The sequence below is a fragment of the Artemia sp. Qi Xiang Cuo genome, chromosome 20 (genome assembly GCF_049724085.1).
Source record: "Artemia sp. Qi Xiang Cuo chromosome 20, ASM4972408v1, whole genome shotgun sequence".
Classification (NCBI taxonomy): Eukaryota; Metazoa; Arthropoda; class Branchiopoda; order Anostraca; family Artemiidae; genus Artemia; species Artemia sp. Qi Xiang Cuo.
Genome location: NC_142813.1, coordinates 29,459,625 through 29,476,130, shown reverse-complemented (window position 1 = coordinate 29,476,130; position 16,506 = coordinate 29,459,625). Strand labels below are relative to the sequence as shown.

The 16,506-nt window shown below is 35.7% G+C and overlaps 1 protein-coding gene across 2 annotated transcripts in view; it reads left to right on the top strand.

Moving 5' to 3' along the window:
• Cpsf6 (cleavage and polyadenylation specificity factor subunit 6) overlaps nt 1-16,506 on the top strand; it is an 89,885-nt gene that overhangs the window by 52,458 nt on the left and 20,921 nt on the right. Inside the window, exons 5-8 of one of the 2 annotated variants that reach the window (XM_089106321.1) lie at nt 3,648-3,801; nt 11,290-11,395; nt 14,378-14,472; nt 16,102-16,222. In XM_089106321.1, the coding sequence (XP_088962447.1) occupies nt 3,648-3,801; nt 11,290-11,395; nt 14,378-14,472; nt 16,102-16,222 (476 nt within the window). Of the gene's footprint in view, nt 1-3,647; nt 3,802-11,289; nt 11,396-14,377; nt 14,500-16,101; nt 16,223-16,506 lie in introns of both variants that reach the window. The other variant, XM_089106320.1, reaches the window with a different exon arrangement.

The following is a 16,506-nucleotide window of genomic DNA, read 5'->3' as shown; positions in this document are numbered from 1 at the left end:
ACTTATTCTCTGGGGATACTGAAACATTTTTCGTTAGTGCAATATTCAATCGTAGAATAAAGGAAACTCTGAGCTTGTAAGATTTCGAAAAGAAACCGGCTAGTAATCACTTATATAAAACAAGTAGTTTACCCTATTGTTTGTGTGTAATTCTAAGTTGTGTGGATTTTCGTTTATTTTCAAATCTGTGCGTGACTTTATTGTTGTTGTTTTATTATTTGTCGGTATTTTAGTTTTGGATTCTTCAAAGGAAAATATTTGTTTATCGGCAGAGGCATTGTGCGGGGGGGGGGGGGTACGTCCCCAATATTGTTTCTAACTATTTAGGAGCAAACTAGGTTTGATCAGATCCGATATAAGGCGCCTCGATTTTGCTAAAGTATTTAGCACATGGTTTTTCCACCAAAGATTTTGACTAACAAGTCCTGTGTCTCTAGTGTAAGTTTATTGTTATATAGTTTTTTTTTATCTTTCATCTTGACTTTAATCCGTAATTTTAATGTTATAGATGAACTGCTTAAAGTCTTGGCAGAGTATTCATTAGTTTTTCTTAGGATCTCACTTTAGTTTTGAAATATTCTGTTTTTGATGAATATTTCTCTGAATTGTTATTATTTAATATGATTTTAATGGTATGTGCTTGTTATAATTTCTTGATTATATTTTGTTTTCATACCAGAGATATAAAAGTTCAATTCGTGGGAGTATCTCGTAGTTATTAGGAGCTTTCTCTTTTTTTTAGTTTGTATTTTTTATTTAATCCTAAAAGTTAATGTGTTTTCTTGTTAGATTCAATTACTTCAGTTACAATATTTATGTAGTTTTTATTTATTTGTTGATCAATTTTTAAGCTTCCGTTTTTATTCGTTTTAATATGCATCTGTTATGTTTTTATTCTTTGGAAAATATTTTGGGACAAAATATGTAAATCGTGTGTTTTAATGATTTGTTAATTGTACAGAATTTGTATTTCAATTATAGTAGCAATTATTGTATTCCAAACTAGCTTATTTTCTGAATATCTCTTGGTATTCTTTATGGGTGGTTTCAGAGAAGCACATCCTGAATAGTGTTTTGAGTATGCAAAATATCGATGTTGTTTAGTTATAAAGTTCTGCTAAAGTATAGGAAGATAATGTTTTATCTCAGTTCTAGACTATACACAAATACATCTTGGGGTTGTATTTACGGGTAAACAGATAGTTAAAAGTTTTTTTTTTGTTTCACGTTTAAAGCATACTTGGGGGCACCTGGCTAATGAAGAGCATCCCATGATATGCCATTAATTTTAACATATATTTTTAACTGCCTCATTTTGTAAAGTAAACTTCTTGGATTACATTTTAGTCTAGTTTTAGTTATTACTTTATATTAGACTGATGAAAGTCCAGTAAGGCAATATTGTACGTAGCTTTGTGTTATTTTCAGTCTGTATTTATTCGGCGTGAACGCAAGTTCAGCTATTTGAGCTTGCAAGTCCGAAAACTTGGTATTTCGCATATATAGTAAATAAGAACGTGATACAACACAAATAAGAAAATAAACTTGAAAGTAAAGGTTGTAGTTGAAAATTATCATATTTTAAAGAAAGGGTTTTGAAACTGTAATATATAATACTTTTGCTCTTTTTAGCGCTGTGTTTAGTCGCTGCCATCTTTAATATAAAGGTCTAATTGTAAATAGGAGTGATTGTCGAGCAAATTGCAATTGTTGCTGAAGTTAGAGTCAAAATTCCTTGGAGAAGGCTGGTCCACCTTTTTATTAGAAAATACGGTCACTATCGGCTTATGGGTATATAATATTTTTAGCCACGCAGTCCATAAAGTAGGTATCTATGAAAAGTGAAAAATGAAGAAAGAAAATTCAGATTATTTGATATATGAAAGCTAACTTAGAAGATAGCTAACCATACGAACAATGAGTGACAATTTGTACTAATTTAAAAGCGATAATTCCGTTTTAAGTATTTCTAATCCTACGACGGTATATATTTTTGTTTCCAGTATCCTTCTTTTTCTTTTCTATCTCTTCTGCGATAGAGGGTTATTTCTCGACACTCGCATAAGAATTGAAAGTAGAGACGTCCAATACCGGTCTCTGATCGAGTATTGACGTTCCTGAAAGTGTCGTTGCTCAATGTACGATAATCAGAAGAAGTTCATTTGCTTTCAATTTAAAGAAACAAGAAGGAAGACATAGAAACTCAACCTTTTTGGGTCTCTAAACGTTTCCCCTTTTTTTTATTCAACTTCGTAACTCCATGGTATATTTGGTTCTAGTAGTTCCAAATTCATGTACGAGCCAATTTAGGGTACAAAAGTTCCGATTCTCTTCAGTTTCCCGGTGTAGCTGTACTACCCACTTTCCCTTGTAGTATCTATTCAGTTCCTAGAGTTGTTATGAAGTGCCTTAGGAATAAATACACATGAGATGAGAGGGAATTCACGACACTGTTTTATAGCGTCTAGTAATACATAAAAAGAAAGTTTTTATGCCACCAGTTGTTAACTTAAAGGTATATATTAACTGGGCAGTGTTTTTTACTTTAATTTCTATTATTTTGTAGTTCGGTTAATGAAGAAGTGATTGTCTGACTTGTTTTATTAATTTTAATAAGAAATATGTGACCACAATGATTCCGTGGCGTTTTTCAAAAAAGGCTTAAGTCCACGTTTTTCCCAAAATGAAAAGCATGTGGTTCGAAAGAGCTTGTAGAGATTTGTCGGTTGGTCTATTCAAAATGGGCTTATCTTTAATTCTCACCAGATTGTTCCAAAGGGAGCAATTCCTTTGTCTTCTAAACAACGAACAATTCACCAATTTGTACATTCACAGCGAATTCCGATGGAAAAGCTAACTAGGAATTAGTCTTTAAAGTTTCTTAAATTCTGATTTGTGAGAAAGATTTTTTCATTGTACGTTTTCATTTTCGTTTTGCTTTCATGCAAAATTTGGGAAAAGTGAACTTATGATCTTTTTAAAAAACGCTACGTAATTTTTGTGGTGCTTTGACTATCTTCTTTTTATTATTATTATTATCTAAAAGTATAAAATATGTATTAATTAGTTGTGAGTGTAATGACCTCACCACCTTAGAGTTCAGTTTTTTCATGCTATTGTTGAGCACACATTGTTCTATAGATAGGGTATACAGGCAAGTGTCTCAAGTGGTTTCCTAGGAAAGACAAAAAATGTTTTTTGTATTAAGATATATTAAACTAAATAGAAAAAAAGTGCCGCAATCTGTGTCCTACTTAACTAATATTAGGCAAATATTCGCAGGCTTTATTTTGATTTACAACTTGAGCGTTATATTTTTGAATAAATTAAGTTAGGGGTCTAGCGAAGTCATGACAAAGAAAATTGTGGGCTCGTGATTATTCTGCCTGGAAATCACATAAACAAAAAGAAGAAAACAGTTCAATAATAAATGTTTGCATTTTGAGTTGATCTTCCTATGGGAAGATCGGATATCCTTGGGATAGATATTTGTCAAGTCTTGCCGTGCAGGCATGTTAGGCAGGTACATACTGCAAGGAAATCGGTTGAATTGTGACAAAATAAGCGTCAAGTATACGCTTAACTAGTAAGTACTAGAAGATTGATTTGCAGTGTCAAAAGTAATAATTCGAATTTGTATATTTTAGAGGAATGCATCCTTCAATGCATAGACCTGACCGACCTCCTCCGGGATTTGCTGTAAATGGTCCACCTCCACATCAAAGACCTGGAATGCATCCATTAGGACCAGTCGCTCCGCCTCCAGGGCCTCCTCCCAGAGGAATGATGCCTCCTGGTGTCGTAAGTAGTCATTACACCTGATCTAAATTATGTTTTAAGCATGATTGCACCATATCTTTTTTTTAAACAAGTTAGTAAAAAAAAAGGTAAAAAAAAATTACAGAATTTCTTTGCTTTTGAAGTGACATTTGGAAGCTCAGTTTGACTTATGTTATTTCAAATCCTCATATTCTGTTTATCTGATATATCATTATGAAAAGAATACCAAACCTCAGAATAAACACTGAAACTAAGATAAGGACTCTTTCCAAGCAACGATGAAAGGGTAACTGGAAAGGGTAAGTTTCGAATGAAAGGGTAAAGGGTAACTTGAGTTACCCTTTCATCGTTGCTTGAAAATGGTCCATATTTTAGTTTCAGTATTTATTTTGAGGTTTGGTTTTTATATTGTCCTTTAGACTTTTATGTGCATTTTTTTTTTCTGAGGAGGGTTGAGCAGAGGTCTCAACCAAAATGTTTGCATAATTTTTCTTCTGTTATTCACTGGCTGTTATTGTCCTCGTTTCTCTCTTGTTTGCGATTTTTTGTTTGTTCTATCTTCTGCCCTTATCCATGTGCCAGGACTAGGTGATTACGATGAAATTATTTGGATATCTACTAAGCCCAAATGCCTGCCTCGGCCTTACACTAATTTAATCATTTGCTCATTTTATTATTCACCCGGACAGAATGCTTGTTCTCGTCGCAATTTCACGATAGGCTACACCCAAGTCTTGACTTTCTGACGACAAAATACCCTAATGCTGGCATTTTTATACCAGGAGACGCAAACAAATTTAATCTTAATTATCTGTGCAAAGATCAGAAGCGTCGGCAAATTTTAATTTCCCTACTATAAAAGGTGGAACGAGTTTGGATGTTATTTGCTCCAGCCTTAAAACCTTATTACAATATTCCAACTATCCCCCCCCCCGCCCCTCGGGTGGTAGCTATAATTTCATGCTACATTTGAAACCACTGCTAGTTTTTAGAACAAATTACTCAGTTTCTGAATTTTCTTACCGGCCAATAACAAGTCTAAGTCTTTTTGATTTTCGATCCCATTACCTTGAAAACCATACTTGGGTACTTGATACTTGGTTAAATATTTTATTAATTGATCTCCAGAAAGCGTTCGATCTAATTGACCGCAATATCCTTGTAAATAAACTGTTGACGGAGTTTCAAGTGAGTCCTTTTTTTTGTTAAAAATATTGCCTCATTTTTTACAAATCGTTTCAAGTGCTTAAATATAAAAATGTTTATTCCGATCCCCTTCCTATCTTTTGTGGGGCCCCCCAGGAACTGATGGGTCCTATTTTAACGATTAATAGCCTCATGGCTGACCCCTTAGATCAATGGATGTATGTGGACGACCTGCCTGCACTTGAGGTTTGTCGACGAAATAATAAAAGCTCAATTATGACATTACTTTACGATGTCACAAAGAAAGCTTCTTTGTCGAGGATGAAAGTTAACGCTAATAAATCGTCAATTATTACAGTTAATTTTTTTATATCTGGAGTATAGAAGTGAAGCAGCACGAAAAAAGGAAGAAAATGTTGGCTACTTAGTGATACTTAGTGGGGGTGCCCGTCAGTCTACCTTTTTATAGCAGTCATGTGAGCAAGAAAATTATCTATCATAGTGCAAGATTTCAGGCGAGGGTTATGGGGGGGGGGGGGGTTAGCTAGGAAAAGAAATGAAAAGTACACACGTTTCATTAGTATTTATATTTGTATAATTTGTTTGTTTTGGAATGGATAACAAAATTTTGCCAACAAAGTCGGAATTAAAAAAAGGTTAGAAGCAGTGAGAGTTTCTATTTTGGGTGAGTAGATGTTTTGGAACTGCCACGAAGCGGCAGAATTTAGAAAATATCAAAGAAAGAAGTGCATTATTCCTTATATTTGCCAATGGAACCCTTGTTTTAGAGAACCAAATAAATAAAATATAATATTATATCAAAGACAATTACCCAGAATTTGGTTTCGGAGGGGTGGGGGCCTCAGTCTGCATAATATAGCAGCCATGAAAGCAAGAAATGTATTGATATTAACATTGTTTACAGAGGATGAAGTACAATTAAAGTTTAAAAAACAGAATCAACTGCACTTAGAGAAACGAGCAACGAAAGACGACCTAACCTCTCACAGTAACGGCCGCCGGTCTTTTTTGGCTGCAAATCGATCAAAAACTTGGTCAGCATCGACCTGGATATCGTGGTTCAGGGTCATGTGAGCTAGTCTGTTCAGACGCTCCTCGCCCTTTGAGCTCCGCAGATAGGTTTTTAATCGCTTGAGACAGCTAAAGCTCCTCTCACCAGAAGTAGTAGTCACTGGTATTGTCTGAAAAGTTGTCAAAAGTCTTCGAATGCACGGGAAAAATTTTGCATCGCATGACGTAAGAATTAAAGCAACCGTTGATGGTTTCTCAAAATTTCTAAGTCACTTCTGTTTCGAAAAAACTAACTTGCCTGCCAGTACCCGTATACCCCCGTGTAGTACCTCGTAAAAAGTAACGGTGTTCACAAATTCATTAATATTTAATGACTTGCTGTTAGCTGGCAAAAGCCTTCCGATTTTGAAAGATGCCTCCTGATGGCGCAAAAAACTTTGATCAAATTCTTCAATAAGTGAAGCAAAGTAAGGTTTGAACTATGACTCGTGATAAAAAAAACTTGATGGTGCATTATCGTTGATGGACTTTCGGCGGATAGACCTTGGAACAGCCGGAGCCACATTTAACTCTTATGGAAGCTCATAGGCCTTCTGAAAAATTGTTTCAAAATTATTTTGTTTTGACTGCAGTAAATTATCAGAACATAGCTTAACATGCCGACAGCACTCAACTAAGTCTAAATCTTCAGCTTACAGCGCCTTCGAGACAGAGAGCATTATGGCACTTACAAACTCTAGCATAGCCATCGTGAACATAAAACTAAATTTGGTTGCTGCTGAAACCAACGCATTCGCTTTTGAAATAACTTCCGTATCGCACCGTATGCTACCAACTATTTCCTCAAGTACGGAAATAATCGCACAATACAAAGACTTAAAAACTAAAATGCAATCATGACACTCCACCCATCTCGTTTCACACAACTTCACAAGCTTCCTCACAGGACTATCGGGACAAACGACAGCGACCGCTTCTACAAACATATTCGTTCTTTTTGGTGAGGATGATAAAAATGATATAATCTGCTGTATAGAAGCAAAGGTTGACCTAACAAGTCCTACCCTACTAGTTTTACATAAAGCCAAATTTAAGCTGTGTAATGCACACTGGGTGTAGATCACACGCGGATATTTTTTCCTAATTTCTGCCTGTGCACCAGAATAGCAGCCTGACATGTTGCTGGCCACATCAAAACCAACCCCCACAAATTTCTCCATTTTTAAGCCGAACGCAATGCATTGGCCGATGATTTGTTTCGCTACCGCAGAGCCTGTGAGATTTCCGCAAACAGAAAACCCGAGAAACCGCTCTTCAAGTAAAGCACGAGTTTCATATTAGTATCTGACTACAAGAACTAACTAGAACTAATTAGGCTTGTCAGCATGTATATCAATAACTGTACAACGAACCTGAAGAATCCTTTGACGCTATATGCTGATGACTGCAAGCTCCTTGGATTGGTCCAGAGCAATCTAAATCTATCAACTATGCAAGAAGATCTGGACAGACTATCCAGATGGTCATCGGATTGGTGTCTACAGTTCAATGCCTTAAAATGTAAAGTTCTACATCTTGGACGCAATAATCCAAAACATGCATATCACATAGAAGATGCCCAGCTTGAGGCAGTCAGTTAGGAGAAGGACCTGGGGATTATTGTTGACAGTGAGCTGAAGTTTCACTGCCATACACGAGCTCAAGTTGCAAAAGCAAACCAAGCCCTTGGCCTCATAAAGTGAACATTTACCACCAGGAAGTCAGGAGTGATTACAAAACTGTACAAGCCATGGTCCGTCCTCACCTGGAATTTGGCATGACCTTAGCCTCTCTGTACTATAAGATGGATGTGAAAGTACTTGAGAGTGTCCAAATAAGAGCAACTAAGCCTATCTCTGCATTCCAAGACAAATCTTACGAGGAATGTCTCACCTTACTCAAACTCCCTACCTTAGTATGCTGTAGGAAAAGAGGAGACGTAATAGCAACTCGCAAGTTTCTAGAAAATGACCTACTAAGTCATATCTTTTCCCAGTCCCTCTCGACTACCACAAGAGGACACACCAAGAAGCTGCAGGCCCCCCGTTGCATCAAGCGAGAGCGCCAACAGTTCTTCTCAGTCCGTTCCGTCCCACTCTGGAACAGCCTATCCGAAGCCACCGTCCAATCTAAAACTCTAGATGCTTTCTGGAAAGGAGTTGATCAAGACTGGGCCAACGCCGAATGGAGGCTGAACTGGGATGTCAAATCATAACCTTGAAACACCACCAGCGAGATTTCTACAGAAGGCTCAAAACTTTGAATGAACTATCGCCTCTTAGTCCGATTCCTTATCACAATTCATTCATTGCAGAGAAGCTAGTGCTTATAGCTGCGGGGGTTAAATAGTGAGAAAAATTTCATGACATCTTGTTTGATTACAGGAGGCGATTGCACGTTTGATGATAAAATAATGATATAAGCTTGCCGGAGAAATGGATAGCCATTTAACAAGAAATGAAAAAAAGAACGGGTGTTGCAAATAACTTAAAAGCGTGAATATTTCGGAACTTACTATATTGGCACTTAAAAAAGAAGAAGAAAAGAAATTTCGGGGGGGGGCGCTCCGGCCCTCCCCCCCTGGATACCAGACCAGAGGAAATACTCTTCTTCAACACAAACAATCTGCGAGGACATAACTTTAAGCTGAAAACAAAACGCTTTCAATAAAGAAGTTGGAAGGTGGGACTTCTCAAACCGATTAGTCAAGGAATAGAACAACCTCCCCCAAGAAGTGGTTATGGCCGACTACCAATTCTTTCAGGAATAGTATTGACATGTTTTTTAGTGAAAGTAAATTTTTATAGAGGCGAAAGCCTTTTTATTGCTATATATTATTATTACTAAAATCACCCCCTTCTTTCATAAACCCTATTCCTCCCTAAATCTCAGTCTCTTGCATTAAACTACTTGGAGTGACAATTACTGCTGACTTGAAGTGGGATGCCCATGTTCAAAACATCCTCGAACAAGCTTCCCCTTCAGTTTCCCTATTAAAACTTCTGATGGAATTTTTTGTCTCCCTAAGGATGTTATCCAACTTTATTGTTCCTTCATCCGGCCAATACTGGGGTATGCTTGTCCAGTGTGGCCTTTCGGTCTTTTTTCAGAACATATCTATAAAATTGACTCGGCTACTATGCTGCGAAAGAAATTTTTTAATTAAATCCTATTCTATTCTTTTAAAGATGACGGATATTATGTTGCCAAAAATTGTACTTTTTGGCAATCCAGCTTCAATAATAAAGAAAGCGGGACGTCTTCGATTGGGGTGTGAAGACGTCAAAAGAAAAAGTTTGAAACGAATAGCCATTTAACGGGAGGTAATAAAGAGTGAAGCTCTAGACTGAGTTGAAAGGAGAATCAGCGTGTGAACCCGTCGAGACAAATGTTAAAGTGGGTTGAATTCAAATTCAACGAAGGCTAATTTATGCTAGCTACGTAACTTGTATGAGTGTTTTCCTGCATTTTGCTTGCGTGGAATGTTTAAATGCTTGTTATTACAAAAACAAAAAAAACGTACAAAACTGGCAATCTGCTCAAACCTTTTTTTTTCTGTGGACGAGATGAAAGCTAATTAAAAAGTGGTTTGTATTAATATTCGATTTTCTTTGTCTGCACCTTTGGCACCATGACTGTAAAAAAAAAAAAAAAAAATCTTTGTCAGTGAATGGCTATCTCAAAATTTTGATCGAACGATTTTGGGGAAAAAAGGGACGTGAGAGGGGGCTAGTTACCTTCCAATTTTTTTGGTCACTTAGAAAAAGCACTAGAGCTTTTATTTGTATTATCAAATGAGCCCTCTTCCGATGTTCTAGGACAGTTGGTTCGATACGATCACCCCTGGGAAAAAACTAAAAGAAATAAACACGCAACCGTGATCTTTGTTCTGAAAAAACATACAAAATTCCACATTTTTGTAGAAATGCAAAATACATTTCTTTGTAAAGTGAACTATATTTTAAGTCCTGTGTTTAAAATGTGTCTTCTATCAAATGAATTGATTATGAAGATTTTGAAAATAGTAATGATGTTGATCAAAAGACAAACTAGTTGGACGTAGTCGACTTGGTGATACTAAACTGTGACATAGTCATTTGCGTTCAATACATGTTTGATATCGCCTAATTAAAGGAGCAATGATTGCTAAAGGTTTTTTCGTTTTTTTTAAAAGCTTCATAATGACTCATCTATTAAATGGCATAACTGGTTAAAGTAAAGCGTTTTTTTTTGCAGACATCTTCTTTTGAAGAGGTTGCCATGCTTAATTTCTAATTTGCCATGTTTCCCCCAAAGAGCGAACCCTTTAAGTTATGCCAATGCCTCCCCCTCTTTGTACATCTATTTATTTTAGGATTTTTTCATTATATGCTCTAAGTTGTTCTTTTTTATACACTTAATATTGCTAAAGAAGTTTGTTTATGCTGTGAATGCCTATAACTTTTGATAAGAGTCTCAAGAAGAAAATAAACTTGTAGACTCTAAATAATGAGCACTTTAACATGTTTGGCATTTGAGGCCCTCTTGAGAATGCTTTATGAACATGAATTTAGGTCGCTCACAAAACATAAAAGTTTTTTCCCTCTCAAGACGAATGAATGTTTGTACTAAAAATTTCTCAGTCAAATGCTTAGTTTTTATTATGTTTAAGAAGAAACTTGAGTAAAAGGATTTTTCAAAAAACTCTTGTATTATCGCTAATAATAGCTGTTGTTCGGATTAAAAATTACACTAACAATAAAGAATTCAAGTTTATTATTTAACCTCGAAAATAATGTTTTTTCCAGTTTTAATGCTGCTTAAAGCATTATTTACAAGCTATTGATCAGATTTCTAAACGATTCTCGGCGCTATTGGAGTCGACAGATATACTTCAAACGGCCCTCCCACAGGTGCCAAAACAAATTATATCTTAAATTGTGTTATTTTGCCGTTTCCTCTGTTCTTTCAGTCATTTTAGACTTTTGTTTACACTTTTCAGTGTGTTAAATATTCAAAATTTGTATTGTACTTACAAAACTCCAGTCTCAAACCAGAAAGCGCGTTTAATTATCAGTCTACAAAGATGCTTACTTGAAAAGCAAGGACTAAGTAAGTCCTGAAGTACAAAAAAAAAAAACTGATTTCCATTTTCAGTTCATTGATTATAGCTAGTATTTCTTCCTCAAATCTTGTACAATATTTTCACCATTTCTAGCTATGGTTACTCGTGCATGTATTGATGCTTCTAAATTTCTAAAAAAAAAAAGATTAAATTATAGCTTAATGTTATAATGTTCAATTTTTTGGTAGCCTCCTGGTGTTTCGCCTCCTGCAGCCCATGGAGCTCTACCGCCAGGTCCACCTCCCATGGGTGCCCCACCGGGCGTCCCACCTCCTGTGAATAGACCGCCAACAGGTATGTATAAATATTCCTACCACCCTTTTTTTATATTTGTTGCTAATAAATTATTATTATTGGCTGTTACAGCCCAAATCTAGCTCCATTTTACTTTTTCTTTTCGAAAAAAACTATGTTAGGGTGGCAAAAAAAGAAAAACAAAAGTAGGGAATTGCAAAATTTCTTCCAGGACTTATGTACTTACTTGTGGGTATCCAAATTTTTGCTTGGGAGAATACCTGTCCTCTTCCCCCCACCCCACCCCGCCCATGCATGGATTATTGGTTGACGTAGTTTATCCGTAAAATCTTCAAAGTGGGTTGATCGGCTCCATAATAAACGTTTGACGATCCTCTGAATCCTCATTGTGTGCCAGACTTGGACAGAAGGACAACTACGATCCAACCAAAGACCTGAATTCATGTTGTATATCAAATAGCCAAATTGCTAAAAGCTAGCAGTACAAGAAAATAAAGCTACACCAAAATTAAAGCCAAAGTCGAAAAAGTCCAAGTGAAAGTTAACCAAAAAAGCTTAATAGACCTGTTTTCTATGCCAAAATTCCCCAAAAATTTGATGATAAACGTGTAAATTTAGCAAAGGAGTTATAAAAAAAAGAATAACAGAAAATGCAACATTGGACTTTCAGTCCCGACCGGTGGTGCTGATCTCCGTTTCATGGCCCTTCAGCCAGGAAGTGCATTGCGGGGGCTGGGGGACCAGCCATCCTGTGCTTTCGTACACCGTTCCTATTTACCTTCCCAAGATTTCTCCAGACACTCATTTAGAGCTGAATTGCCTCTGACTGAACTCACAGAGTCACGCCACTGACCCCCGTTCCAAACCAAATAACCAGTAACTCCAGGAACCGAACTCCATCTTCACAGACAAAGAATTTCAAGTCTAGAGTGCTAAAAACTCGGCTAGAATAACCATTAGGAATGAAAACTCTTACGAAACTTTTGAATTGTTGAAATTTTTATAAAAACGTAATATTTCTGCGGATGTAAATATCCTGGAACTATTTCAGCCAGTTTGATGTTTTCAAAAAAATAAAATTATTTGTGAGTTTTAGTTTGGAACATGTTAGTTTGAGATGGCTACTTCATTCTTAACATTTACGGCTGTCCATACACTTGGTGTGATTGAATTCTTGATTTGATGACTTATTTGTGTATGAAGAAGGAAACGGCTGAAGAATGGAATATTAAAAAATTATTGTAAAGCGCGGAGTAGGCTTAGTGTCTTTGAAGATAGATGATAGGTGTGCCTTTGATTTTATCAATTCTACTGTGCCCGATACTGTGGAAAAATCATTGTAATACCCAAGCAGGCACACAACTAACGAGAATTGTGGCAGTCAATGGTAAATAGAGAAGGAGGCCTAAATAACGTGTTTTGTCCTCTTCAATCATATCAGGAGACCTTTGCTTGTTGCGAGGAGCTTGTGGTAAAACATGCTGTCTGTAATAAAGAGTATGAGTAACTTCTAAGAGTGGAAACTGGCACTGGCGTCGTAGAAAAAATCACCACCACCATTTAGTGATTGCTAAAAAAAAAACACTTATGAAATTGAAAAAAAAAATACCCCATGGCTTTATATATATATATATATATATATATATATATATATATATATATATATATATATATATATATATATATATATATATATATATATATATATATATATATTTATATATATATATATATATATATATTTATATATATATATATATATATATATATATATATATATATATATATATATATATGTATATATATATACTATTTAAGTTATTCATACTCTTTGATTTAGTCCATTGTAAGTATATATACATGTGTGGTGTAAGCTACTTCAGCCGAGATGAGGGTAGCACACTAGACTTACTATCCCATATGCTTTGGGACGACGATTTGAATCCTGGTGTCGCCAATCCTTTGGATTTAGATGAAGGTCAGTGGTGTGACTTATGGTTAAACAAATCCCCCGGAAACATGTGAATTTGAGATGCCAGGTGAACCGGAAATCGCCTGATCCTGCTGCAAGCACAAATAAAACTAAACATGCTACATTAACATTGAAATTTGATATTCAGCAATTTAATGCCGTAGAATTTGTTAAAATATTGTATTTTAGTGGTGAAAGAGTCACCCTAACAAAATGTGCTAAAAATAAGTTCAATGTTGAAAACCTAACAGAATATTTAAGTTAACCCGAGTTTGTATTCAATTTTACTTTTCTTGCAATAAAATTGTACGAAATAGCCCATGCCTCTGCTATACTTCTACTTATCTTTAATGCCCCCTTGCAGGTTTAATTTGGAATTTTTAAAGGAAACTTGTCACCCAAGTATTATCATACTATGTCTAATTGGTCATTCCCGTGCTCAGCAAAAATAAGAAGACTGATTCTTTTCCAAGAGGAGACATGCCATTTGGATAAGTCTCAAAATTAGCTGTGGTGATTCATAATACAACTACGAAACGTGGAGCAGCTATTTTGGGTGGAGCATCGTGTGGGTCTTGGAGATATGTAGTGAGAAATTTTGCAGGAGGGTTTTGTAATGAGGAGTTAAATGGTCGGCTTATTGATTTGCTGCTGCCTGTTCTTTTTAGTGATACTAATTTTAATTTTGAGATACTATCAAAATGGATTTGATATAAAACTAAAAATGAAAATTCTATTTTTCAAAAGAATGACCCATTTTTCTCTATTAGAATAACATTTCCGTTTTTGCAGTTGGTTTTTCTTAACTGGTGAGATAATGCTTTAATTATAGTTACGCTTACATATCGTTGCAAAGTTTCTGTCGGGGATTTTTGGCCAAACCCAAGGCTTGGGTCCTTCTTAGTGCTAGCTTTGGGACAAAGCCTTAATTGGGCCTCTTTTCAGTCACCCTTTCTTTTTATATAAAGTGTCTCTGTAGCATTACTTCATTTTACGTCACATTGAGTGGGTTAGGATTACTGAAAGCTTACAATATATCTTTGCTTTAGCTTTGCCGCCGCCTGGTGTCCCGCCTCCTATTCCAGGTGGACCAGCGCCTCATGTAAATCCAGCGTTCTTTCCACCTCCTCATCATCCTCCACCAGTAAGTTTTCCAACAGCGAGCGTTCCAGTAAGTTGGTTTTTCAACATTATGTTTTTCTCTGTAGCCTGACTTTATCTAAAGATTAGTTAGTTTAAATCGTTATTGAATAGCTCTTACAGATCTGAACAAATTATTTTTGTAACGATGCTATCGCACAAAGGAATGATAGAGGAAGAACTTCATCTTAGCAATAAACCGTATCATAGACTGAGGCATTGTTAATTCAATCCAATAGTAACCAAAAGAAGAGTTCTTCGTTGTAAAAATAAAGACGATGGAACGAAAATTAAGACTAAACAATTTTTAAAATAATTCGCAAACGACTGTGCCATTGGCCAGATGAAATTGACAAGAAATCTTATGACCGTTGATTCGCTGCCTCATTTTCAGATACACGGTTTCAAGCGAGATTTGTAAAAATCCTCATCGCCTTTTCTATGTTCAACCCACCGAGGATTAATCTCAAAGGCTTCTAACGTGTTGTACACGGGTGATATGAAAATGTAACCCAAATAAGTGTGGTTCGGCATTTTTTTGGAAAAATAATCACGAGAATTAAAAAAAGAAAGACAACCCAAGATTCAATTGAAGAAGTATGTTTCTGGGATTTTTCTATTTTATTATTTTTATTGATAAAGATCAGTGTAAAAATAAGAATGACAGAAATAAATGAAAAATAGAGTTATGATCCTGATTATAATTTTCAACTTGCACATGTGTTATGCAACCATGTTGAACTCCAAACACAAAGATCACGTGGTATGACCAGGTGTAACATAAACACTAACTCAGAATGTAATGACACTGACTAGCAATGGCATAAATCCGTTTTTACGATCATGCGTGTACCCCTACTGTAAGTCATTTGATTTTGAAAAAATTTAATTCCAAGAAACAATTGGAGAGACTGGATCTTCCGGGGGGGGGGGCGAAATTTAAGAAAGGCAAAGAAACAAGGATTGTCTGAAGAACATTAGATATAACAGCGACAGTTGTAAAAATCGTGCCTGGAAGAGGGAGGTGCAAAGAGTTTATTATAGTTTATAATCCTATTTTTAGGCGTATCTTATGCATGACTGTATCTTGGTATCTAGAACATTTTGCTTCATGTTTGCGGACGGGGTCGCCAATCATCCACAGTCAACTGGAGCCAATCACCTTGAGTATCTAGAATAGGCTAAAAAAAAGTAGTTTTGTTACCGCCCTTTCTTCTTTTTCACTGACTTACCTACTTTTCTAATTTCAATATTTATCTGACAACCCTAACAACCGTTAAAAGACTAATTATCGCTGACAGATAAATTTTTATTATCTTTTTTTTCTTGTTTTTTTTATACTTTCCTCTTTTCCCGTCTCCTTTTCCCCCTTATCTTTCAGTTTCATAAGCCCTATTATTTTTTGTGTGCATCATATAGTCCATCACAAACTCCACTTTCTAAGGATTTTCCTTACGTTTCAAAGGCTGGTTGTAAATATCTTGCAATGATAAATTTAGTAAATTAATTTGCCCGATCTATATATTCAGTTATTTAGCATTGACTCTATTGTATATAGCCTATTTGTTTTTTCAGTCCATTAAAATTCTTTCAATCTCATACCTATTTTCATAATTTCCCCTTAATACTTCAGCCCCCTGCTGGAATAGCTGACCAACCGACTATATCTGAGGCTGAGTTTGAAGAGATAATGAGTCGGAATAGAACTGTTTCGAGTTCAGCCATTTCAAGAGCGGTTGCTGATGCAGCAGTTGGTAAGTCTGTCAAATAATTTGCCCCCTTTTAAGGTCATCGGCTAAAACTGATGATTCGTCCCTTACTTAGTGCAAAACTCAACTGTCATTTAGTTTAGTTTTATTTTACAAGGTAGTTATGTATTCAAGAAGGGTTCACTTCGAAATAAAAACATTGAATTTTCCAAAAAAAAAAAAAAAAAAAAATATTAAACTACCTTAATGCACTGGTGTCTTTTTTTTTCGAAAATTGTTTGTTGTAAAAATGAAAATTATTTGCTTTTATATCCCATATAACAAAAACA